Source organism: Amblyomma mixtum, chromosome 4, assembly GCF_055824585.1.
Source record: "Amblyomma mixtum isolate Tamu chromosome 4, ASM5582458v1, whole genome shotgun sequence".
Lineage (NCBI taxonomy): Eukaryota > Metazoa > Arthropoda > Arachnida > Ixodida > Ixodidae > Amblyomma > Amblyomma mixtum.
This window is the reverse complement of record NC_143015.1, coordinates 133,267,593-133,294,310: the sequence shown is the minus strand read 5'-3', so window position 1 is coordinate 133,294,310 and position 26,718 is coordinate 133,267,593. Positions and strand designations below refer to the sequence as shown.

The 26,718-nt window shown below is 47.6% G+C and overlaps 1 protein-coding gene across 1 annotated transcript in view; it reads left to right on the top strand.

Annotated features, from left to right (window-relative positions):
• The window catches only part of IRSp53 (Insulin receptor substrate 53 kDa), a 162,284-nt gene that overhangs the window by 133,197 nt on the left and 2,369 nt on the right, over positions 1-26,718 (top strand). The window contains exons 5-15 of the mRNA XM_089588050.1: positions 2,448-2,519; positions 5,654-5,788; positions 6,706-6,771; positions 9,939-10,025; positions 12,663-12,773; positions 14,812-15,046; positions 15,780-15,996; positions 17,603-17,677; positions 18,729-18,891; positions 22,158-22,314; positions 24,226-24,625. Of these exons, the coding sequence (XP_089444176.1) occupies positions 2,448-2,519; positions 5,654-5,788; positions 6,706-6,771; positions 9,939-10,025; positions 12,663-12,773; positions 14,812-15,046; positions 15,780-15,996; positions 17,603-17,677; positions 18,729-18,891; positions 22,158-22,314; positions 24,226-24,625 (1,718 nt within the window). The remainder of the gene's footprint in view (positions 1-2,447; positions 2,520-5,653; positions 5,789-6,705; positions 6,772-9,938; positions 10,026-12,662; positions 12,774-14,811; positions 15,047-15,779; positions 15,997-17,602; positions 17,678-18,728; positions 18,892-22,157; positions 22,315-24,225; positions 24,626-26,718) is intronic.

Here is a 26,718-nt window from a genome sequence, read left to right as displayed (position 1 = left end):
ACCATGGAGTCTCTGTCGTAAAAATTTGTTTGCCTTTCAAATGCCAACGCCGCGTTCGGTAAGCAAACTTGCATAGCGCATAGTCGTTCTTTCCCTTGCCCTAACACCCGCTCAACGTCCGTCTAATGCCACGCCAACTCCAGCAGCGCTGTCAACGGCTTCGAATGCGAGCTCAGCGCTCTCGCCACCGCGAGCTTCAATCAATATGAATGAGGCCGGGCGACGGTGGCGGACGCTGGAACTAGGCGCGCTCGCGTTTGGCTCGCCCATCTTAATTAGTCATATCCGGCGACTAATCTCTCCACGCCTCATTATGCACGAGCAGGCAGGCACTTTTAGGCCAGGTATACGCATACTACTCCAGAGGGCGCTTGCATCGCGGCGAGTTGGGTTCTCGGAATCCGGGGGGCAGCGCGCAGTACCGTGCAAGATCACGCTCTGGATGTTAAGCCTAACCGCATTAAAAACGTGCATCATTGCGGAAGTTATGGCGCTGGCATCAACTGTAGTCACGACGTCTACAGCGTGGGCTAGTGCACGACGTCCCTGTATATCTGTTGTCCCTATATTCCAGACACCCATATAAGCATCGTTCCTCTGTACTGGATACCCTAATTAGCCGTTGTCCCCATATCCTGTTCTCCTTATTTAACGAATGTCCGCATAGTCATCTTCCTAATATACCTTTTGTCCCAACATACCGGGTACCCACGAATGCGTTGTCCCTATATACTAGGTTCCGGATGTCCCAGTTAGAGTTGATTGCAATGTGCCCAACATGTGTGCTCGTTTCCAAATCCACCGCGCTGTATGATTTAGTCTCAATCGGTCGGTAGATAGCAGCGTCACCTGTGGCGGCACGAAATCAACTTTTCATTACTTTTCAAAGGTTACGGCGTGCTAATGGTAGCTTTCACCTGCCAACACAGGACGTCTTCTATCTAGCCGTTCAAGTGTAGCCGCAGAGGATTGCTGAAAATGTTTTGCCGAATTTTCTTAATTTAAGCGACTTAAGACATCTGTATCCAATCTTGTTCCGTTTGCGCAGGAACAGGCGATGTAGCAGCGTCGTCTGCTCAGCACTACTGTCCAATCAGAAGACGCTACGTGCGCGCAAAGCTGAGATAGTAGTGCTTTCTAATGTCTCTTAAGTAACAAATACGAGACTTCGTTCACGCAGTCATGCCGCAAATATGGTTTCAGGTATCACAGAGCCAATATTTTGTGTATTTTTAGGGTTTATTGGGTGCAGTAAGGCAGCGACTATAAATAAGTGGCTGGTTGAAGCTTAACGCTGTCCAACGCAGGCACCACATTGTATGTCGCTACGCAGTGACTGCTTCAGTGAGCCTCATAGTTTCTCCAGTGCTGCTTGTTATTAGAGAGGCGAATAGTATGTTCCTAGCCGAGCTGTCCGCGAAGTCGCATTAATCAAACTTAAGCCTCTGAGACATAAACGAGAGAAGCACGAGGCTCGGCCCTTACAGGTGACGCCGAGTATAGCTCCTTCTCCCGTTTGAATGATGAATGATGCCGGTCGGCGGGAGAAACTCCGAACAACCCTGTTGGCTCAGCATCACCGCCGAGGCGCCGCTCAAGTCGCACTTAGAGACCCTCACGCGCTGTACAACCTCGAAAAAAATGCCTGCGCCGAGCTTTCGACCTCACGCATGCTATGGGCGGGTTATCACGTCACCACGTGCGACCCACTCTAAATATGCGCGTACCGATGTAAATGCATAGTTGGCTGCTCTACGCACAATGGACGACTTGCGTACGTTAGCTCGTTGCTTTTCTAACACCGCCCTTGGAGAGCTTGGAGTAGTTCTAAGTTGTTCTAAAGCGGGCTTCTCCGGAGTACAGCACAAAATATGGTGCTCTCCGTAGGTAGGGGCAGAAGGGAAGGTAGCAAAATAAACCTCCTTTCGCTCCTCACATAAATGCGCAAGGAACAGCAGGGGTCATCTCGTCGGTTACAGAGCTTAGGCCCTTATAAAAATGGTCTATAGCAATTTTATAGACTTCTTATTGCCTCTGTTGACTTCCTATAGATATTTCTTTTTGTCTATTCATAGTGTATAGGCAGAAGTCTACTGAAAGTGTATGGCCATAAATCTATAGATTGTCTATAGACTCTCTATGACATTCATATTGCCTATAGACTGTTCTCTAGGATTTGTCTACAGACAGTCTATAGGCTTTATAGACAGAAGTCTATAGACACTCTGCAGACTATCTAGAACTTTTTTGTAAGGGTTCGCAATATTGCAGCTTGAAAGCGTTGTCATATATAAAGTCGAGCATCGCTGCACCTATCCGTGTGCTATGAAAAGCCCCGAAAGATCGTATTCGAACACAGCCTCAAAAGCTGATGAGCCCCAGCGGTGCTGTCGGCGTAATTCAGCGCGTTACTCGAAGTTGTAAGCATCATGCCTGGACTTTCGCAGCTCAAGGCCTTCTACGTCGACGTCATCGTTCCCCTGGAGTCCAACATAGAGAAGGACGCCAAGGTGGTGGCTGTGAGTATAATTATCCATCCCACCTCCATTCTGCTGACATCTTGATAAGAGTGCCTGCGTTGTGTGCCGTAATTACTGGTCAGGATGCAGTTTACTCAGCCCGTCTAAATGTCACAATTTTTTTTTATTTAAGTACCCTGCAAAAAAACAGCGCGAACAAACGGGGACGAGACGAAGAATACACAGGAACAAGCGCTCTGAACTAAAGTTTAATCACAGGAAACACGCTTATAAAAGGAAACAGGAAACAAAAACAAACACCAAAACCAGAACGCACGTGCCACTAAGTGGTATCCAGATATGCAACCTCACAGTCACGCAGGAGCAGGGATGGTTTGCTGATACACAATCTTGCTTTCTTTGCTATGTTGTACGCCTCGATAATTTCTCTGGTCAACTGGTCGGCTGTTTGTACACCAGGGAAATTATCGAGGCGTACAACATGGCAAACAAAGCAAGATTGTGTGTCAGCAAACCATCCCTGCTCCTGCGTGACTGTGAGGTTGCATATCTGGACATCGCATAGTAACACATGCGTTCTGATTTTGGTGTTTTTTTTTGTTTTCTGTTCCCTTTTATAAGCGTGTTTCCTGTGATTAAACTTTAGTTGAGAGTCAGCGCTTGTTCCTGTGTATTCTTCGTCTCGTCCCCGTTTGTTCGCGCTGTTTTTTTGCATTATGTATCACCAACTCGCCCGCTTATCTATCCTGTTAAGTACCCTACAGGACAAAGCGGGCAATACATGGGGGGGGGGGGGGGGGGGGGGGGCTTGAAAACAACACAATAGAGAGTATTTGCGCACAGTAGTTAAGATACAAAGATTAACTATTCACACCAATTGTAAGTACACAGCACTGCAATCGCTGAAGGATACATACGTTGACCGTATCAGACATAATTCTTCGACAATGCTGAAAATATCGCGGTGAGTTTTGTAGACCAAAGCGCGCTGAAAGTTTTATTTGGAAATGTGATGTAATGTTTGGATTATACGTCGTGTTGAGGATTTTCAGGAGTGCACCTCGAGATATTCCACACGAACTAGAAAATACTCATCTTGCTGATGACGCAGTCTCAAGCGTGTGTATCTCCGTGTAATGTGCGATCTGCACTCCTGCGTTGTTCTATTCGACAATCAGAACATTTTCCAGGTGCTCCATTTACGCCCGGAGGACTTGGAATGTGCCACAGACAGTCCTGTGACTCATATGGTCCTATATCGCATTGTTCTCAAACGGTGTTAACGATGACTAAGCAGGGAAAGCGCTACACCCCGCTGTGCTATGTCTGCGGCGTCGAAGGTCTTTCTTCGCTTTGCGATGGTTATTTTTTGCGCTATGTTTACGCCATCTCGACGCGAACAGTAATCGGGCCCTGACCACTGCTATATACAGAGTCCCTCTTACAGCTATTGTCGTCGCCTTTAAGGTGTGCGGAAGCACGAAGTAATAGGGAAATATTTTTCCCTCTCTCTCTTGAAATTAGTTCGTACTGTGTTCAGCTACCAGGGGAAGAACACCGCCAATGATCGCGTTGGTGCTTGATCACTCTGACGACGGGGATTGTGCGCGCAGTATTCGCAAAAAAAGCTGAGTGAGTTTAGAAGCGGGATTTCGGTGCGCACGCTCACTGAAGAGTACAAGGAACAACAGCTTTTTTCCGAGCGAGTATTAGCGAGAATGAAACTCCGCAGGGTGCGCTAACTGCGAACTAGATGCCTAGGTGCTAAGTTGTTGTTGCCCCTGGTGGAATGGCGCATGCCCATAGTGAAGGATTGGCCAGGGTTCCTTCTGCCAACTAGTTCCGCATGTGAGTTCAACTTCGTTATCCTTAAGTGTAGTCACCGGCCACTGGTTGATAAGAGAATTATGACATTTAATTCCCCCTCATGCGCCCTGGAGACTCTTGTACCCCGTCTTTTGAGCCCATATTATTACTCCTTCTAAGTGTGAGCAGCATTTGTTAATTATGTGCAGACCATCAAGATTGCCTCATGGCAGCTCATAGTGACTTGTTTGAGATGGAAAGCACTCTAGACCTCACGATGGTGGGGAGAACCACTGTCATTATCACTCTACAGCTTAGGATCCCTTATGAAAATTGTCTATAGGCAATCTATACACCTCTTATAGACTCTATTTTATTCATTTTCTCTATTCATTGTCTATAGACTGTCCATAGACAGAAGTATGCTGAAAGTGTGCGCCCATAAATCTACACATTGTTTATAGACACTTCTACAGGATTCTATAGACTAGTCTGTAAACTGTCTATAGACTGTCTAAATAAATTTTTGTTAAGGGAGTCCAAGCATGGTACAGGAGCCCCACTGTGTGCGTGGTGCACTATAGAAAACCCGGGAACACGTATATTTTTCACAAAATGCGTAGCCGTTAGCCCAGCAACCGGTGGTTCTTCTTATTCTTCTTCCTCTTAAGACATGGCACATACCCACAAGGGGGGATTGGCCAAGGTGTAGTGGCATAAACGAAAGAATTTCTATAGGCGATTATGACAAAATATCAGAGCTAAGCGTAAATTTTGAAAAATGTATCGATAAAAATGACAGAAGAATATTTAAAGTTAAATAACAAAGAACATTTTGGTGAAAAAAAACTCCGAGAATTTAAAAAAAGTTAGCAAATCAACCTACCAGCTGCAATTCTGTAATCATAGAGAATCCCACAAATTGCACCCAATGGAAATCTTTTGGCACTCGCACCGAACGATAACAACACTGGCAGAGATAACGTGAGCCCTGACCTGGAGAGAGGGACCTCCAGATAAATCTTTCTCTTAAGTGCGAACTTTGGACAGTAGAGGATGAAATGGTCTACAGATTCAACGTGCCCGCATGAGTCACATAGGTTTGTCGGTGACCACCCACATCTGCAAGGTACAAATTTCAACTGAGAATACTGCACCGCAACCGCGTCACTGATACCTCACACAGCCTGGTGTTGCACGAACGGACGTTCCAATATGCTAAGTGCTGATAATAAGTAGTATTTAGTAAGGGATCGCGTAACCTGGCTAATATGTGTTGGGACCGCTGAAACCTGGAAATCGCCAGCACACTGATATTCGGGACGGGATGTGTCACTGGACACCCCGTCTCCTTGGTCTTCCTGCAGAGCGAACAGAAGCGGTTCATGCAGCAGCAGAAGACGCACCACGAGTCCTACCTCAAGGTGGCCTCCATCGTCAAGAAGCAGCGCAAGAAGAGCCGCGCCGGGAACCGCGGCTCCAACGTCGACAAGGAGATCAAGGTGGGGTCTGGCGACGCTTTTTTCAATGGGATATAGCATTGCAGTTGTCCCGGCGATGTCCCAGCGATGTCCGGAGTCGCGAAATTCACTGATTAGTCTGCTGAGATCACCTGACCATGTGACGTCATCACAGCCTGCCCACTTTGGCAAGTGGTAACCTGGCCCCCAGATTAGGAGCAACCTAACCTGGGGTCCAGGATTATTAATCATTGGTCTAGATAGGTCACGTCAGGATTAATCATTGAACTAGATAGGGTCTGGATTAATGATTGGTCTAGATAGGTCACGTGACTTTATGACGTCCTCACAATCTGCCGACCGGGTTGTGAGCAACCTAGTTTTTAGACAGCAATCTAGACGGAGAATCGAAATAAAACATCAGAAAAAAATGCGGCATATGCAAATGTCGACACCGTAGCAGCGTAGTGGATACCTGGCTACTGCAACTAGCTGTCTGAATATGATGGTTTATGGAACGGAAATTGCAAAGAAACTGACGCAAACATATACAGACATTGCAACATAAGCTGCAACAAATGTAAAATGTTATGCTACCGCCTTCCACTTATAAGGTAATTTAAATTTTCCCGTAGTTATTTTTTGTGTTTAATCGTTCCCATTATCTGCTAGTTAGCACATTTAAGCTTGACCAGTAACAGCTTCATGTCGTTAACTAGGACCCGCTAAATTTATGATACAAGATTATTCGAACTCGCGCTGGGAATGGGATACCATATCTGTACAGGCCCTCTTCTATTTCTCCTCAGCACCTCTCTATGGCCAGCTTGATCGGGCTTCCTTTACAGAACTGCACGGAACTCGGAGAAGTGTTTGGCCTCTTTCGAGTGCGAAGTATTGAAAATTCACCGCGTGAATCATACCACCCTTTCAGTTTATTCCTCCGTTTTTTCGTGCAGCAAATGCAAAGCCTGGAGGAAGAGAAGGGCAAGCTAGACGGCTTCTGCGAGAGCAGCCTGAAACAGGTGGGTGCTGTCTTTAAGCTATTGGTTTGTTTTTCTTTCAGCTGTGGTATGAACCTTGGAATTGAAAGCTGGAACTGAAGCTACTCTACACTCTATATGGGAGTAAAAACGCCTATTTGGGAATAAAAAGGGAATAATCTGTCCTCTAGCGCACTCTTTTTTTATAAAGTTAAGTGCTGACAGTTCACTCCCTTACTACTCCTTTCTGTTTCGATTGTAGTCAACGCTTGCCACACAGCAACAGTGTTTGCAGTCATGATTCTAATGGACTTTGTACTGAAGTACGGTGTACGCCACAATCAAAGGTTCGCGGAAAGCTACAATAGCAGGAAAAAAAACTAATTTTATCGTACTTTTTCCGCGCAGCCTGGAATAAATATATGGAGCTTAATTATGGGTGCGCGAACTACACAACACTACCTACTACAACTACATCTACTATCTATCTACTACAGCTACTATCTACTAGAACTACACAGCATTATCAACCATTGTTCCCTGGATACCAATGAGTTAAATTTATTCGATAAAACTGCGCTTCATAGACTTATGGTTGGAGGTATAACCAATGGATTTCGGTGGGTTTCCCACCGTAGCTGAGGGAGAGAAAGTCACGTGACTGCTCGGCATGTACCAGCGTGAGCCTGCACCTACCCCCGCCCTGAAAAACAGGCGCCCGCAGTCCATCTCATGTGTGTGCCTCGTTTAATAGCCGCGCCTTCGTAAATCTTCACTGCCTTAATATCACGGTCCGAGCCAATAACAGTCGTTTTAATGCGAACGACTGACACCTCGTATTGACGAAATGTCGGAGAAAGATGTGAGCGCTTCCGCAGTAAGTGCCAGTGATGTCATTTGTTGCACCCTGACATCAAACAGAACTTTTCAACCTTTCTTCACAGTACACTCTCAGCATAAATACGCCGATATTGAAGCCAAAAGGAAATAAGCTGTCCTCCTTTAGCACTCCTTTTTTATGGGCATGGTACGCTGCCCGATGGTGTAAGGCATCTCTCTAATCCCTTTCCAAGGAGCCAAAACATTCTCCTTTGTAAGAACATACGTTTCATCTTTGTTCTGCCCTCCAGGCTTTTGCTACTGTTTACTCTGCGCTGGTTTCGTAATGACTCGTAAAGCTCTCGTAAGGGCGAGCACCAGCAATGCCAGGCTTTCGGGACCGAAAAAGTAAAGGGCGAGGTGCCTCTACATTGTCGCGACGAAGTGCACCACCCTGCCTGCGCACTCTTCTATCCTGTGAGGAAAACGTTGCTCAATTCCAACTCGTCTAATCCACCGTAACCGCAGAAGCCCTTGTCTAATACCCCAAAAGGGATCCTTAAGGTAATAAAACAAAACTGAAAAAAAGCCACGGCCTCCGTACGGAAATGCCTTTGAAGATACAGTGGTCGTTATATACAGTTTCGTTAGAGCACGAATACATTGATAGCGACAATTTATAGCCGAGGCAGACCAGAAAACCGGTCCGCGTTCTCCTCGTTGCATCAACGAGGAACACCTTTCACTTCCCAAACGTGTAGCCTACCATTGAGACCGAGAGTACAGTCGTCGCCATACGTTATACTGTCTCAGTTCGGTCCTACGCAATTCCGCCCGTAGGCGAAGAGCATCCGTGCGTTTTGCAAGGCTCGGGACTTCTTCAGTGTCGCCGAGAATTAATGGACGGTGGCGTATTGCCCAAGTCTTCACCTCTGGAGCGGAACGGAAGGCGGCGCTTCCTCCGGTTATCCTCACCCTTCGTCGCTTGTCCAGCGAGCCATTAAATTGTCCCGGGCGCGGTCGCCTCGCCTCCTCCGGAATGTGTGCTGTCCGCCCGGAATTGTCTTCGTCCTTTCGTTTACCCTACTGCGCACACATACACTTCCGAGAGATGGCGCAAGCTCCGCGGGCCGTGCCGGAGCAATCGGGGAGCCGTAAGCGTTATAAATTGGAGGCGCGTGGTGTCCGGACGAAGAACTGAAAAAGAAATGAAGTAGAGGGCGTATAGGGTGAGCTTGGCCGTGCGTGTGGTCGGTCTTGTCGGCGAGTCACGGATGGAACGGAGTTCGCTCTCACCACTTCGGTGTCTTCCAGGGGCCGCTCGCCACGCACGGTTTGCGAAAGCCGCGCTTTTCTACAGGGGTCCACAACTCTGATACAAATAAAGCCCTCGACGTCCCCCGTTCTCGCTTGGAAGGCGTGTCTATAGGTGGTTCGCTTTGCGGAGCGATCACTTAAGTCTTCGCACTGAAAAACTCGCGGTTGGTACACTGCATGGCATTCATCGCGATTAAGGTGGACGGTGGATAACGTCTTGCTCGAGCAAAATTGTGGCCGAAACTTCGGGAAGAATCGATCTTCGGGAAATACCTGTTTGTTGGAGCTTTCAGTGCCTTTTTTTTTCTGCCGCACGTTAACAAGCGGACGCGAGTAATGGAGGTTTTTTTAAAGAAACGCGACGCAGGGTATTCATTTTTGAAGCAGGCAGACAAAAGTCGCGCTTTTTAACAAAAACAAAGAAAATATAGGATATAAAGAAACTTAAGACAGTCAGGATGGCTAAGTATAATCCTTCTTGCTAGCCACCATACACATAAAAAAAAGAGCAGTGGCATTGTTGCATAATGGGTTAAAACGGAGAGAGGTGCGAAGGCGAGCACATACCGTCTATGGATGCAACGGGAGAATCACTTGCTCTTTCGTCCCAAACAAACTGTCTATATGTTGCTACTGTTGTTGGTTGTGCGCTTTTCTACTGCTGCGATCCGTGAGGAATGCTTCCCTGGATCCTACTAGATAAGTATAGCAGTGGATGCTTCGTCTAATCAATCAGTTCGTCCCCTTTGTAACCTATTATGGTACGATATAACTCAAGAACACAGCCTTTTTTCCCCTTGAAATAACCCCCTTGCAGCCAATGGCATCGGCCGATTCTGAACAACCTGTTAGCGTGACAATGCAGGGAGTGGTTCCACTATGGAGAGAGGGGTCTATCCTCGACCACAGAGGGGAGGGATTACCCCTTTTCATCTACCACTGCCATCTACCATCTACCACTACATCTAACGCCTGAGCTCTCTCTTTTTTTTTGTAGTCCCTTGTCTGCATGCTGGGAAGCATTCGGTGCGGTTGATTGTTAACTTTTTCCTTCTCACCCCCCCCCCGTGCAGGCCATCACGCAAGAGCGGCGGCGGTTCGGCTTCGTCCTGGAACGCCAGTGCTCCCTGGCCAAGCATTACCTCGCCTACACAGCAAAGGCGAGAACCTCAACACTCTCTTTCTGCCTTAGTGTAGTAGCACTACTTACTTCGTCTCTCAAGATGTTTGCAGCACTACGGAAGGTAGAGCTCTCTCGTCCAATCGGGACTGCAGAAACACAGAAAATAGTCCCTCGAATATTTGAGGAGTGTATGACTATTAATCAAAACAATAAGCATTGCAACTAAAAACATGGTTTGGACAGGTATATTTAAATGGTAGGGAGTGTTTCAATCACTGGTGATATTACCAGACAAAGCCCGTACGGACACAGCTCTGCGAAGGCCTGCTGCGAGGTAGTGATGCGTCGCCACTTTCCAACATGGCGTCGGTCGAGTCTGTTGTGTCTCCTGTGTGCTCTAAACCGACAGTGCGCTGTTTCCCCAAGCAGGCGAAGCAGGTGGCTTCGCGACAACAGAGGAACTGATCAGAACAGGTTGCGACAAAAAACAAAAGTGGGGCTAGTCCCTTTGGAACGGGCGTCCGCCTGTCCAAAAACAAACCAAAAAAAGAATAAAAAGACATCAAGCGCCACCTGCTAGAGGTAGAAAGAAGCCACCTGGACATCAGGTGGATCGAGTCACAGGCGCGTAGGAACACACTAATGTAGTGCGCACCATCCTGATTGGACGAGAGAGCTCTACCTTTCGTAGTGCTGCAAACATCTTGTGAGATGGAGTATAGGCGCATTTTACGATCTCGGGCATGCGTACCGTCTTTGCCAAAAGTAACTGATCAACGGGTTTTGCTTGTTAGCTGTGTACAGGGCACTTATGGCAGCACTTAAACTCTAAATTTGTGTAAGGTAAGGAGAACTCTTGTCCTCACCTTTAGGGACCTTCTGATCCGTACGAGTGCGGTAAGGGCTTCATAACACGGCAAAGAAGCAAACCCCCTTGCTCGGTTACTTTTTGCAAGTGGGGGCACGTAACCAAAAGTAACCAAAAGTAACCGGGCAACAGCGGTTTGTTTCGTAGCCACACTGCGAAGCACTTATGGCAGCCCTGAAACTCTGAATCTGTGTAAAGCGAGGTGAGCCCTTGACCTTACGTTTTCACACCTTTGGGTCCTTAGGGGTGCTGTAAAAGCTGCGTTGTAGGGTCGAGAAGTAAAAACCTGTTGCTCGGTTACTTTGGGCAAACGGGGGTACGTCCCTGAAGCCTACTTTTTGGCTGGCAGCTCTCCTGCCCACTCGGATGTGGGCAACCTGCCAGGTGTATACGCCTGACTACCCTTCAAGGTAAATGCTTTCAGGGTAAAGGCCTGTTGTTCAAAGGCCTTTAGGGTGAATGCCTTGGTTGTAAATGCTTTCTGGGTAAAAACCTTTCGGCAGAACGCCTTTCTCCTACACATATTCAGGTCAAATGGCCTTATCTTGTAAGGATATTAAGCGTCTACCATAACTATTGCTACTGCACGATATTCCGCGCTTAGACAGGCTAAACCGACTGCTATTTTTCAGCTGCCTCAGAATCCGCTGTGGTTTTCTTTCTATTAAGTCTTCTATACCTATTTGTTTTCATGTTTAGGGACAAGTATACCTTCAAAGGCTGCTTCAGCGTGTTTTTTGTGCGCAGTTTATGGCACGCCGTTCACAATGACTTCAGTTCAGCTCTTTTGAATCAATCGGGAGTCAAGCGCATCAGTGAATTTTGAATTCGGTTGGATTGCAATTCACAACACGCCCTTTATAATGCGTTGTCCAGCGCGCATGTAGAGGGAGCCGCACACGTCACGCGGTTGAAGGCACACGTGCAACAGATAATTAAAAAAGCTTTTTTTTTTCTTTTCAAAGCTACGAAGTGCGAGTCTCACAGATGTCGTATGTCACAGATGTCACAGAGCCTCACAGAAGACGAATCGCTCGTACTAGGTTTTCCGTCGAAATACGCGGGTGACATTCAGAGCTCACTCGCGACCGACTGCGCGTAAAATAGTGTACAATCACTGCGCAGACTGTATGGGTTGGTAGTCCGCGCCTAGCTTCTTCACTGAGAAAAACCGAATCACTTGGTGTTTGCCTCGAGGAGTGCTTGTCAATGCTAGCCTTGAATTTGGTCATCGGTAGCCTTCGGTGACAAGTGATGTATTCTTTTTTTCCTGAATTCCCGCAAGTGACTAGTCTTTTTTTCTGAAGCTATCGTTACAGTTTCTAATTAATGAATTATTTACGCTTTATCATCCACCCAAGTGCATCGATACGGCTGCGAAATAAAGTTCTAAATAAAATTAAAACATAAATAAAATAAAAATTATAAAAATAAACAAAATAAAGAACTAAAAATTACAACCTTCGTAGTTGAAAAATTCTCCTTGGGCGGGGGACAGAACCAAGACTTTGTTTCAGCTACGAAAGGTGAATATAGTGATCCTTGGTGAATTTTGGTGGTTGCTAATGAGTAATTATACCTCCTTATTTCACATCTACTTCATGTTGGACTTGACTAAACACATCGGACGTTACGATTTCTCGAAAAAAGGAGCCTATCTGGCCATTCATTTTTTCCCCTACCGCTTTCTAGTTTGTTTAGTCGGCGTGGTAAACTCACTGTTGGTGTAAGGGTAGGATTTCGCTATGGTGGCCATCGTTGTTGCTCTTATCTCTCACGCATTAGTTGCATCCTTTTCTTTTTCAGGGTCACGCACTGCTACAGCAGAATGTCGAGGGTTGGCTGGACATCGTCAGGACCAGAGAGACGCTGCCGGAGTCCATCGGGAAGATCTTCAACACGGTGCCCGAACTTCGGGTACGTCCCCTGACGGAAGCAACGAGGGCTGGCGGGAGGAAAAACTGGGGAAGATCGTTACAAGCTGCTGTTTTCAACATCTAGGGAGTAGGGAGCGACTCACTCTGCGTCACTATAGGCACTTGTAAAATTCGGATAAATTTCGTAGAATATTTCACAGAGGTATTTTGATGGGTTCATCAGGCTATACGCTGAGGAAAAAGGCCTATCTTTGACATGAATCGAATTATTCTGGAAAATAATTGATTGCAATATTCCTTTTTTTGCGGCCACTAGGTGTGACTGAAATAAATTAACTGTAACTGAGCATTCACCGCCATCATTTCAAGCATGTTAAAGTGACTGTGCGTTTAGTGTGTCTGTGAGGATGGAGGGGAGGAGTCATCGTACCGGTAGCCCTGTTTAGTTTCCTATATGGCCGACATCTTTACCCTGTTTATCTCTTACTAAATTACGAGTATAGTAACCAACCTGCAAACACTTTGTGCCTAAACAGCAGTGTCCGTAAATTAAATCGACTCGTAAATGTTGATGTGGCGCCCATGTAATGCAGGTCCAGCGTGTAAGTGTGTAAGTGTGATGTAACATGTGTAAGTGTCATGTAAAGAAAAAATTAGGAGTCACTTTGGCGACTAAAGTGGTGCAAGGCGAAAGCCTTAGTACAGCATTCTGTCACGAATGTGGTTGTGAATGATGATTCAAGTGCTGCCAGCGAATGACGCGTCTGCGTGTGTTACTGATGTGTGGTTAACATGTTAAGCTTCGCCTGTAAGAGTGGAACGCGACAGCGTCTTGCAACGCTGCCAGGGAGTCCACAGAACGCCATCGCCAATTCGGCTGTACGCCTTGCTGGACGGTAAATTTATTTTTTGAGGAAAGGAAATGTATCTCTCTCGCATATCTGGGTGGACACCTGCACCTCGCCGTAAGGGAAAGGGGGAAGATGGGAGTGAACGAAGACGCCGTATTAGCTAGACCAAAGCCACCTAGACACTTCAAGATGGCGCTGGCTAGACGCGCCTTTGTTCATTCCAAACCATTCAGCTGGCATTACGGAGTGGCTAGCGTGCTCGTATCGCACTGCGGAGACCTTGGTTCGATTCCCCAACTCGACCAATTTCGTTCTCGGTTTTATTGATTTATGCGGTCTAACTAGAAAGGTTAATTAGGCTAATTCATATTTATATTATTGTATTTCTATCCATCGTGTTGTGTCATTCACCTGTCAATTGTTGGAACTGTCTAGGATGTACGACACAACATATATGAAACGAGCAACGTCGAACTGAGTGGGGAAGTGCGTGGTGGTGGAGCGAACGCGGCTTCGTACTTATCTGTTTTTTTCAGCAGCGTCTTCTTCCGCGGACGCTGTTGTCGCTGCGGCGCGCGTCTTTCTGTTCTTTTCCTCTCTCTTCTGACCTCTTCATTCTCCTCTATCTTAATTAGGCTAATTGATTAATTAAGCAATGAACTAAACTCAGTCCAACTTAGTTGGAGCATCACTATACGATCCCTTTGATTGGTTGCATGGTTACTAGCCAAAGTACAATTGGCCCCATTTGAAATTCGCGCACTGTGACGTCACGAGCATTTCGACCAATTGAAAAGCGTGACATTTTCTGTCGACAACTCCTGCTTACAACGATGAGGCATTAAAGGCTTCCGCCTTAAAAATGTCACAACAGGATGAAATCACATTTTAATTTGAGAGCGCACCCATTCGTCACACGATCAGCAGCAGGTCAACTCTTCGTGGAGCCATCTGAGCCCAAAAGCCAGGTGAACCCATAGTCACGTGGTCACATAAGTCCTGAGTCACGTGATCCTGTATGTCACGTGATCCTATGCGTGTGATCTCCATGATTCAGGTCGCCCCATAACTCACGTGACCATAAGTCGTGTGACCTTGTAAGTCACGTGACCCCATGAATCTTACCCACGGGTCTGGCTATGACAGCTAGCGCTGTTAAGGCCTTGTCCACGAAGCCATTTCCATTGGTAATTCGGTCTTCTTCTCCGCCACTTGTCTTCTCCCCAGCTCCCGGTGCGTTGCAGCAGCGAGTACGCCTGCTCGGGCATCCTGTCGGACCCGGAGTGCTCGTACGGGAGCCTCTCGCGCCGGCTGCCCCGCAGCACCGACAACAGCTGCGTCGACCTGCGCTCCCTCATCGGGGGGGACCCCTACGGACTGCCCCCCAGGACGAGCATGGCGCGCGCAAAATCGGACTTCAACCTGGCCTCCTCCACTGCGAGCCTGGACTCGGCCGAATACGGTGCGCTGCCTGCTCCATGTGTCTGCTGGTGGCCGTCGTTGCTTTTTTTTTCCTTTAAACGCTTAGGACAGTCAGTGTTAAAAGCGCTCACTGTCGGACACTACAGCTACTGCTGTTGCGTGTTGTAACCATGCCATGTTGTAACACCGAGTTGTAGCTGTGTTGTGATACCTCTTGTAGCAGGTGCAAAAAAAAACGCAACTTTGGCTAAAAAGCGCCATCCAGCGGCATAAAGGAGACGGCTCACGTCAGCATATAATAACATATTAAAACAGCTTTACGTATTGCCGTTGTTTCACAAATGTATGAGGCGTCAAACTAGACAAAAAAGAAACAAAATAAATAGTATAACAGTATATTAGCACCACGTTTTTGATGTGGAGAGCACCAGTTCGAAGTCCGTTACTTTTGCCTTGGAGCATGCATTTGCTGCCTCCACTGGGTTTACGCTAAGTTTCACCAAAGAACACGATATGCTTGCGAGCGTATTGTCATTTAGCATGGTGCGGAGGGATTTTTCTGTATTGGACTGATACGTAACTGGAACTTCCGGTTCCGAGCCTGTGGCAAAGTGGAATCGCACATAGTTTCCACTGTTCTCCTCAGAGGCCTGTACAGAAGAGAGCCTATAGCAGTCATCGGGTTGGCAGAAACTGCGTGCTCTCTATACAGCTAATGCACCACCACTTCCAGCTCTACGATCGGAGGTATTCTTGTGTGCTGTGGAATGCAGTGAGCCCTAGTCGTGGTGGTGGAAGCCCCCTAGTGGGAGGTGGCGGCGGTGGCGTGGCGGTGGGCGTGGCAGCAGGGGACAGGCCCCGAGTGCGCGCCCTCTACGCGTACTTGTCCAGCGGCGAGCACCAGCTCAGCTTCCACGAGGGCGACGTGATCGCTCTGGTCGGCGGACGCAACAAGGGATGGCAGTACGGCGTCAACCTCCGCAACAACAGGTACGGAACACTGCTTGCCCTTACTCTGCTCCCTGTTCCGTCACTAACATACTGAGGTCAAAGGTCACTGCAATTGAAGGAAGCATAGACATGAAAAAGATAAATGTATTCACATATTTACAAGCAGCAGCGAGGAGCAAGCTACATGCCACGATGTATCACAACAGGAAAAGACACAGACAAAGGAGACGGGAGCCCTTAAATAGAGTCGGCACAGACTCCCGCCCCTTTTCGTCCAATCAGGAACGTCCTGGTGGCTGATTGGCCTGCAAGGCTTGAACGCCATCCCTGGTAGCGTTCCGGTAGCTGTCCGGCCCGAACGCACAACGCGCTCCACGATGACGACGACGCGCTGCTTGCCCTTACTCTGCTCCCTGTTCCGTCACTAACATACTGAGGTCAAAGGTCACTGCAACGGAAGGAAGCATAGGGAATTGATTGGGTTCGATCTATAGTTGGCTACGTTCTAGATGCTTTAACATTCGCTGCTTGGTAACGCTTTACGTAGGTTAGAAAGCGACAGACGACACGTTTAGGAGCGTACTACCCACTATAGCGTAGACGAATGTTGCTATTTCAACGGCGGTATTACTTACAGGGAGATACTTAAACTGTGTGACCATTTTTGACCTGAAATAAAATTCAGGAAGTAGAACAAAAAGCAGACCCACGCCACAGGGAGCATCCGAATCCACGACCTTCGCATCTCCTATGCAATGCTGAGCCAGATTTCCTTGATTTCAGCGGATGTTAACTTCTGTGCTTCTATGCTAATGAGCCTCTCAGCTGCTTTGCATTGTCCGCTCATTCAAAATATTCTTTGAGCGTGACTCGGAGGGTAAGGCGTGATTTTTAACTTGACGATTCTTAGGAAAAATTGCAAAGTTTTTCGTAAAATATCATAGAATCCTCGGGCTCAGTGAAAACGCCCGACGCTGTTGAGATGCCGCTTGGCGGCGAGCCATACAGAAGGAGGACAAAATTAATGCGCATGTGTGAGAAATAGCTGCCCTTTACTTCTGCTCAAGTGAGCTTCCACACTCACAGCCTTGTGTAGTACGTTCGAAGAGGTACTTTAAAGTGCGTAAATTTACATGTACACTTTCAATTTTATTTTCGCATAGTCTGTGTATTGTTTCCCTCTGCTCTTCGCCTTATAAATGTCTTGTCATTAAGTAGCAAAGTCAGCATTTAATGAGTGCGCTAAAACAACCGCTCCTATACAGCATTTTTGAGCATTATTTCATAAATATGCCAAATAGTTTAATATACTTATAATATAGTTTTCGCCTTGTGTCTGGCACTCTGTTTTAAGCTGCCTTTGAGCCATAATAACCCACCGTTACCAGAAGGGTTGAAATGCGGGCCAGTTGGTACATTGTAAATTTAAAAAAAACAGTCACAAAAGACGAAGGACGAAAGAAAGAGTGTACACGCCACAACGGCTGGTGGCGTGTACCAGTCGTTGTGGCGTGTACACTCCTTCTCTTGTCCCTCGTCTTTCGTGACTGTTTTTTTTTAATCGACCATTATCCTCATCGTCATTATCATAATTTCTGTCAACATTAATTCACAAAACCCGGTAATGTCTCTTACCCGGACACAGGTGTGGTTGGTTCCCCATCGCCTACACGGAACCACATGACCCTGGGGACGCTTCGGACTTCGACAGCTTTATAAGGTACCTCGCAAGCTTTCCTTACGCTGCGTAAAAAGCGCAGTCCCGAGAGCCTCATACAAAGGCTACTACAGCTGTCTCATAGAATCTTGCAGAAAGTCCCGGCACCAAAGACGCTTTTTTCTTGTTACAACTGCACGCTTTTGCGCTAGTTCATACTTGTCAAAACACGTAGCGCAGCATTTTAGAGCTTAACCTGGCCGTATACAGAGTTTTTGTTACTACTCTCGATTACAGTGTTCTGCAAGACCCATTGCAGTGCTGAGTATTATATTGGAGTGCTTTACCGTAGTATTGAGTCACTGGAGGTGTCACGAATGTAATACTCTATTATGAATCGAATCTCGCTATGACTCGCGGCGCATGCTCAACTTTATTGCGCATGCGCAGAACTCAAGGCAGTTACTCATAGCGCTCGCTGGGGCCTTACTGCTAGAGTTCTTTCATCATGCAAGCTTCGAAGCTCCATATAAAGCACACGTAGTAATAACTGCCGCTCTAATTGGACCAAAACCTTAAGGGGTTAGAGAGAGGCTTCAAGGGTTAGCAGACTGTCACGCCACTTGCGGCATCCAGGAGAACTACTCAAACACAAGTATAGTGGAGAAACAAACAAAAGTTGCAGGTCATAGCTGTGGTTGCCTAGTTTGGTGAAAGGCGGCGCCACCGTCTGTTAACCTCCGGGAACTGGCCACTGGTCATAGCCGAATTTTGTTTAGGAGTTTCGTAGCTGACAGGATTAAAGAACAGTGCTTACTGCGACCGTGCTGCAGGTTCACCATTACTGTCGGTTGATAGGCAGTGACAACCCGAGCACGATTTGCAGATTGCTAGGCCTAATATAATTGCAAGGCCTAATATAATTTGCTAGGCCTAATATAATTTGCTAGGCCTAATACAATTGCTAGGCCTAATATAATTGCTAGGCCTTTCGCTAATGCTGCGCTTGTGTACTTTGACAACGGTGCCCAAAGCGGTGCTGGCTAGCGGCAGCGATGGTCCCATCCGGTTGACCCGGCCGGAGTGTAAGCCCCGCTTTCGCCCTCTCGCTTAGCGGCTCGGACAGCTCCGCGGCCGTGCCCTCGTCGTCGTCCGAGTCGTCGGGCGGCTCGTCCGGGCTGGGCCGCTGGCGACCCCGCAGCACCTACTTCGCCAACGACTTGCTGCTGCCCCCGGGCCCCGCGCCGCGCCGCCCGCTGTCAAGCTTTGCTGACGCTGTAAGCCCTGTCGCCGCAGCCCCCTTTCCCTCTCTTCTTTCTCTCTCTCTTTCTTCCTCTCTCTCTTTCTCGGTGCGCCTGCCCATAGCCTGATCCAGTGCTTCCTATATATGTAGGATCAAGTCTGATCTCACACGCTGCCAGAACACCTGCTCAGGTGCTGCTTGAGAGACAGCGTGGTGCAGACCTCATTTTCGCTTCCGTTGTGGACTGGGGAATAACGGGAGTTTCAACGGACGAGGGAAGCTACCACGTGAAAGCTCCTTTATGCATGCCAAACATAAACAGCACGGTTTCCTTCTCTTACCTTCCACTCAGACCCTTATACATCTTAGTAACCCACACCCTATTACGAGAAATATGTAGGGCTATCCCACTGTATTCCAGACTTGTACCTCGTCCTTTAATGCACTACAAACAGGAATGCGCCTTTATATGAGTAAAAAAAAGAGTAGGCTCTCCTCTAGCGCACCTCCTTCTATAAAAGGGGGTGTGCTAAACGGCAGCCTACTCTCTTTTTATTCCTTTCTGTTTAAAGTGTAATGTAGAATGCGTAGTTTACTAGGAACTCCTGCGGCATTGAGTATTTTTATCTGGATAGAAAATAGTGTCGTGTCGTGCAGCGTTTACGGTTTACCACGGTGCATGCTATGGTGCAGTTTCTCAGCTGTTGCGGAAGTGTAGTTCTTTAGTTTTAGGCGGTAGGTGGGAGTTTGCGTGAAGTTGATTGATTAGACAAATGGCAGACCATGACACCACGACCCTGCACGTCGCATTTACACTTGTCGTTTATACACACTTTCGAAGAAGGTGAACAAATGCAAAAAGTTCGAACAGTGCGCTCATCCACGCCAGCGTACTTCTTAAACCACTAGTTTTCTGGAAAGCTGGGCGAGTTAGATTAAATTTAGCCTCGAGGAAGAGCCATATACGAGTGTAAGAGTGGGGCTACATAACACCAGTGCTTGCGAAAGGACTGCTTCCGTGTAATCCGCCTTCCTGCCTTTTCGTATATCACGCCTCTTCCAGAATGATGTCCTAAACCGGGAGAAGTGTTAGCACATACGTAGATCGATGTGCGCCAATTCACACCAAATAACGCCAGAGATATGACACGTATCACATTACACCAGACAGGAACTGAATCTATACCTACAGTAGTCAGTCCTCAAAGTCCTTTCTTCTTATCCTACGCAAGGCGCTGTACAGTCGCACGCTCTTACGCTTTTATCTGCTGTCATTCTGTGCTTCATTTGATCTCTTTCTCACACATCGCTCTTCGCCCTAAAACACCGTTCTTTTCAACGTGCTGTTCAACCGCACGCTTCACAGTGTAGGTTAAGGTTGCGCCAGGAAACGCCTCGCTAGCCAAAGCAACGCGACATTGCGATTATGTGAACTGGGTTTCCAGCGTTCACAACTGAAATCTGTTCGCTACCGAAATTTTACTTATTGTCCGCACCTCGAAGATGAGATAATGCATCAACAAGGAAAAGAATGCGATTGGTTGACACCAGCCATGAGCAATAGTTTCAGTGTAAGACAGTGTAGGACATCCTTTTTACATATTGTCACCAATTCACGAACCTGCTCCCAAACTTCGACCTAATCCGCGTCGAAAAGCCTACTTTCTTTGGTTCAAAAGCTTGTCTTGGAACGGAGAAAACATAAGTTGCGTTCATGCAGTATTGCACAATTAAGTTTACTTACGAACACTAAAAGGCAACTTAGCTATGGTTCACTTCAGGAACGACGAGACGTCGCGATCGCTGACCGTAATGATTAAAAGCTAAGCGGGCAACACTGCCTGTTTTTCGGCATATAATTGCGGCGATGAATTCTGTGTGAAAAATAATGACAACGAAGCGCGGTAGACTCGAGGTGACACACGCAGTCGTGGGAGTTAATGCAAATATTTCGGAAGTTTACCGTCTCGTTACTAGAGGTGGAAACATCATACTCTGACGTTGTGTGACTAACAAGGCAGCTGTTAGAGAACAGCCGGGGATCTATTACGTTCTTGAAGTGCGGCTAAAAACGTACCACAAAAAAAAAAAACATTTCGAGGCAGAACGTTTCGCCAAAGAGGGTCCAATACCAGGAATGCTGGACAGCGCCCAATCAATGCAACTAAGCCTAGCGGCCTAGCACGTTCTGTTTTGCAGCCACTCGCTCATTCTCTTTATTACCTATCTAGTGAAGCAGCGCTACAGCACAGGGCCAAAGGGAAGAAAGGGACGAACACAGCACTGATAGCATCCGGAATGATGAGCATCCGGAATAAACAGTTGTCAGTAAAAAAATTCAGCGCTTTATTCGTCCCTTTCTTCCCTTTGGCCCTGTGCCGTTGCGCTGCTTCACTAGATATGTCAGACCAACTCACCCACCAGTTCATGTTGTACCTCTTTATTACGTCATGGACGATGTCAATATGCTGTTGTTTTTTTTTAATTTCAAAGACATGCGCCAAGTGATACCAGGCAAGAGAACTAGAATAGCTTTTCCCGTATTACTGGTAACAATTCCCAGTTGGCACAACTCACCCACCAGTTCATGTTGTACCTCTTTATTACGTCATGGACGATGTCAATATGCTGTTGTTGTTTTTTTTTTAATTGCAAAGACATGCGCCAAGTGATGCCAGGCAAGAGAACTAGAAGAGCTTTACCCGTATTACTGGTAACAATTCCCAGTTGGCACAACTCACCCACCAGTTCATGTTGTACCTCTTTATTACGTCATGGACGATTTCAATATGCTGTTGTTGTTTTTTTTAATTTCAAAGACATGCGCCAAGTGATGCCAGGCAAGAGAAGTAGAAGAGCTTTTCCCGTATTACTGGTAACAATTCCCAGTTGGCACAACTCACCCACCAGTTCATGTTGTACCTCTTTATTACGTCATGGACGATGTCAATATGCTGTTTTTTTTTATTTCAAAGACATGCGCCAAGTGATGCCAGGCAAGAGAACTAGAAGAGCTTTTCCCGTATTACTGGTAACAATTCCCAGCTAGGCACGTCCCCATGGCATCCAAGGGAGTTTAAGTTGAGGACAACTTAAGGAGCTTAATTGAGGACAACTTACACGCTTTCCACAAGCGTGCGCATGCCTGTCCTCCGCGTAGAGTGCATGGGATGGGTTTACGGCGTCCCACACTTCCAGCCCAATCCAGAACCTTGACAGTAAGTAATGCGTTCCGAGTCCACACAAGTCACCCGCCGGAACGTTTGTACGTGTGTGTGTTGTCGTCGCGTCGACGCGCAGCCGTCCTTCCCCCTACGGTTGGAGCCGGGTGCCGAGGATGGCCGTGACGAGCTCCATCATCGAGGGCTACAACCCGCTCTACTTCCGGCCGCCGGCTCTCCCGGAAGAGGACGAGGAGGAGAGGCCGGATCTTCCTCTTCCGGTGTCTCCTCCGCAGGTGAGCCACACCTTTTGGCCCCCGCCCTTTCATAAGTGTGCCTGCGTCCCCACTTCAGGGGTTTGTTTTCTGTACATTTTGTGGTGAATTCCGGACACCCGCGGACGGTTATAAAGAGGTAACGAGTGCCTTTTAACTGCAGGTTGGTGTTCGGGACAGGTGTAGTTGTCACGGAAGTATAAGTGCTGTCTTGCACTTTGCTGATACAGAGACTGGACGTAACAGTTCTTTCCTTGAGACGGCTTACGCCTTGTTTGTGAACGGTTGCTTAAACTCGTTGTTTTCTACGTAATATTTGGATAAGCTCGCCGCGAAGTAAGATGGTAGCCTCTGAGTATCCTCCTTTTTGGAACAAGGAACACAGACGAAAAACCTGCATTGCTTCATTCGAAACGTAACGAGTACGAAAAAAAATTCCAAACATAAAATGTTTTGGATGGTACCGTTTTTTATGCTTTCGTGTTCGTTTAACGCCGACTTTGTTCCATTTCCCTTCAATTCGTGTGACGATCAACAAATCCGAACACCTGTAACTGTAAAATGTGTTTTTTTAAATAGCAGCGACCATCATCATCACCATTACCTATGTGATGTCAAATGATCAAACCACGACTGTCATATCGCGGTCAACTTCACGATTTTACGACACAATCTCAGTAATGTCGCCTGGCCCTGTTTGCTAATGCGTTGGTACCGCTCCTTCGTTCTGCAGTGAGCATGCCTGGTTGATGATGATGATGACGATCGGGAATGAAACGCTACGTTAAGCAATAGAAGTGCTTTGGTTTGGGCTAGTTGGTTCGTAGCCATGTTTGAAACAGAATAGCGCAAATGGGACGAGGACAAGAAGTAACGTGAAGCAACAGGACAGGCGATTACCTGCCCTGTTGCTTCACGTTGCTTCTTCTTGCAAATCTGCGATGCCGGACTTGAGCTTACATCAAGGTTAGGCTAAGGTTAGGAAGTATGCGGGAATAGGGTGGCCGCAGCCGGCACAGGGCTGGGTTATTTGAAGAGATATGGGAGAGGCATTTTGTCCTGCAGTGGGCGTAGTCACGCTGATGATGATGATGATGGTGACGCTGAACAACACCTATAGTCGGATACAACTTAAGTCTGCAGTGAAGCTCCGCCCACATTCAGCCTCCGCGCACAGAATTCCTCCACGACGAAAAAGTAGTCCGCTGGTTAAATGTTTCTTGTTACGTAAACAAGAAGCTTATCACAAGAAAAAAAATATGAGCTCTAGGATTTCCACACGTGGATTGTTTGATATAGTCAAGCATTAAAAGGCTGGTTTCGTTTACAGTTGCGGTTGGCCAGCGGAGTAAGACAGGACGCCGCGGACCGCGGCCCAGTGTTAGCAACTGCTGTTTTTTTAAGTTGTATCCTACCATAGCTTTATGAGCTAAGGTGCGTTTGTTTTCAGTAGGCTTAAGCTGACTTATTACGATGGTAATTAAGCTAGGCCCAGTCCAAGTGTATTTATGGCTAGACTCGGGGTTCCGCCACTGTACCTCTAGACTATTATAAACGACGCTTAACTTTGTCTACTTTCCCGGAGATACGTTCGTTTCGCGCTGAACTTCATTTGGCTGATTACGATGATAATTGAAGTCCATGTGCGGCGTGTCTAAGGCCAGGCAGGCTACGGCTATCGCCACCGTAACGCTTAGACTACGCTATGTTTGAAACAGAAAGGCGCAAATGGGACGAGGACAAAAAAGGAACGTGAACCCACAGGACGCTTGGTGCTGGTCGTGTTGCTTCACGTTCCTTTTTTTGTTCTCGTCCCATTTGCGTCTTTCGGTTTCAAACATGGCTACGAACCAACTAGCCCAAAACAATGTACTTCTGGACTACGCTAAAACGGCGTACTTCTCTCTCGACCCTCCCCCCCTGGGCGCTCAGCCTCCTCCGCCACAGGCATCTCCTCCACCGGCGGGTCATGCGCCGCCACCCCCTCCACCACCACCGCCCCCGCCACCATCCACCCCGTCTACCGGCACCTCCCCGTGGCGGGAAGCGGAGCACTGAGGCCCCCGCGGCGCTCCATGACGTCACCGTGCCCGTTCCCGCTGCTGCCGCCGCCGCGCCTGCCGCCCCCTGGAAGCCACATGCACGGCAGCAGCGACAGCGGCTTCGGCAACGAGGCAGCGGCGGCCGGCACGGCAGCGCCCGCTGCGGCGGGAGCAGCGACAGCGGCGCCAGTGGCCGCCGCTACGGTGACGTCACCTGACGCCAGGCCAATCAGCGCGACGGCTCAGGACAGCGTCCGCGAGGAAGATGAAGAACAGGAGGAACAGCCCAGGTACGCGAGACAGATTCATGGTGGAAGAGAGTGGGAAGAAGTTGATGCTTCAAAGAACCACCTGCCCCTCCCCCTTACCCTCAACATCTACCTCACTAACAACATCTACCTCACGTCTATGTTAATGGACGATCTGTCAAAGAGGTACAGACCATGAGAATACTGGGGTTATATTTAAAAACAAATGGAAAGAATACTGACACACTCACTAAGCTAAAACGCACGGTAGAAGCGACGGCGCGATTAATCCGCCGCATAGCTAACCGCAGACAAGGGGTGAGGGAAAGAGATTTATGCCCCCTAGTGCAGGCCTTTGCGCTAAGCAGGATACTCTATGCCACCCCTTATCTCAAATTTTCGAAAGCAGAAAAGGACAAATTGGATAGCATGATACGGCAGGCCTATAAGGCTGCGTTAGGACTCCCGCTAAATGCCTCAGCCGAAAGGCGCATGAGGTTAGGAATACATAACACCTACAATGAACTGAAAGAAGCCCATTTAATGGCTCAAACAGCGCGATTAGCCAATTCCAGAACTGGCAGGAGTATTCTTACCAGGCTCGGAATTAACTTTCAACCTACGAATAGCGATGCTAAAGTAGACTTACCCCGCGACTATAGGACGGCCCTACTAATCAAACCACTCCCCAAAAACATGCACCCCTTACACCATGAGGGCAGAAGACAAGCACGAGCCAAAGCCTTACATAAGAAATACAGACAGTGCGCTGCAACACTTTATGTAGATGCCGCAGAATACAAAAATACCAATGCCTTTGCAATTGTGGTTGTGAACGAGAATGGTGACCACATCGTCTCGGCGACAATCAAAACGAAATCCTCTGAAACGGCAGAAGAGGCGGCTATAGCCCTCGCCCTAGCACATACCCGAGGGAGCATCATCCTCAGCGATTCCAAGATGGGTATCAATAATTTCGCTAAAGGGCGAATTACAAACACCTCCCTTAGAATCCTTAACGCAACCAAATTCTCACCAAACTATTCCGAATTGATATAGGTCCCAGCCCATTCGGGGAATCCGGGGAACGAGGCAGCCCACAATGAAGCCCGAGGTTTCGTCGACCGGGCAGTGGATGAGTCTGGCTCCCTGAATTTCACGAAGGACTCAATGATCACATATCATGATCTCACCAATCATTTTAAATTAGAGAGGAGAATTTTCCCCCCTCCAGACAAAAGACTTACTAAAGAACAAGAGGTTACGTGGCGTCGTCTACAGACGAGATCGATACGCACCCCATCACTCCTCGCGCACATTTATCAAGACATTTACAACCCAAACTGCAAACACTGTGGCCAACGTGCTACCTACGATCACATCCTGTGGGACTGCAAAATAGAGCCACCTCCGGGTGATCTAGTTACAGCTCCTTCTCTCGAGCGGTGGGAGACCGTGCTGGCTAGCTCTGACCCCAGAACGCAAGTTTTGGCGGTGGAGTGGGCTGACAAAGTCGTCGAGGGCTATGTACTCTCGACCACTTAACGCGACCTCTTGCCAAGCTCTTCCCGGCGACTAAAATGTTTTGCAATCAATCAATTACCCTCAACATTTACATACATGAGTGTTCTGTAAATGTTGCGTGGCCCCCTGGTTTGATGGCGAAGTTGCCGGCTTGGTAACCGATGAATAACGGAGCTATCCGGGAGGAAGATTTTATAATAGGCACCCAGCCACCCTGTAGGCACAGGTTGCGTCAAAAGTTACCAGGCCACAACGTGTGCTTTTCAGCAGTATGTACTGGCACCTAAGCTGCTTATGAATCTTCAAAGGTTCTCAGCAGTGACAACTGAATCTTGTCCTGCCGGCTGCAGAGATTTTAATTTAATGTTTGATGCCCTAAATGTCCCTCTACACTGCTCAGAAGCAAGCCTTGTGGCCTGGGAACTTTTGATGCAGCCTGCACATTACAAACATAATTGTTGCTGTTTATATGTTTGTTTATCATTGTTTTATTCACCTGTCACTGCAGTCACAATGCTATACATGGCATAACAGTTAGAGGGGGAGAGGAAGGAAAAGATAAAGCGCATTAAGAATAATGCAACGCAGTCACAAGTACAAAATGTTAATAT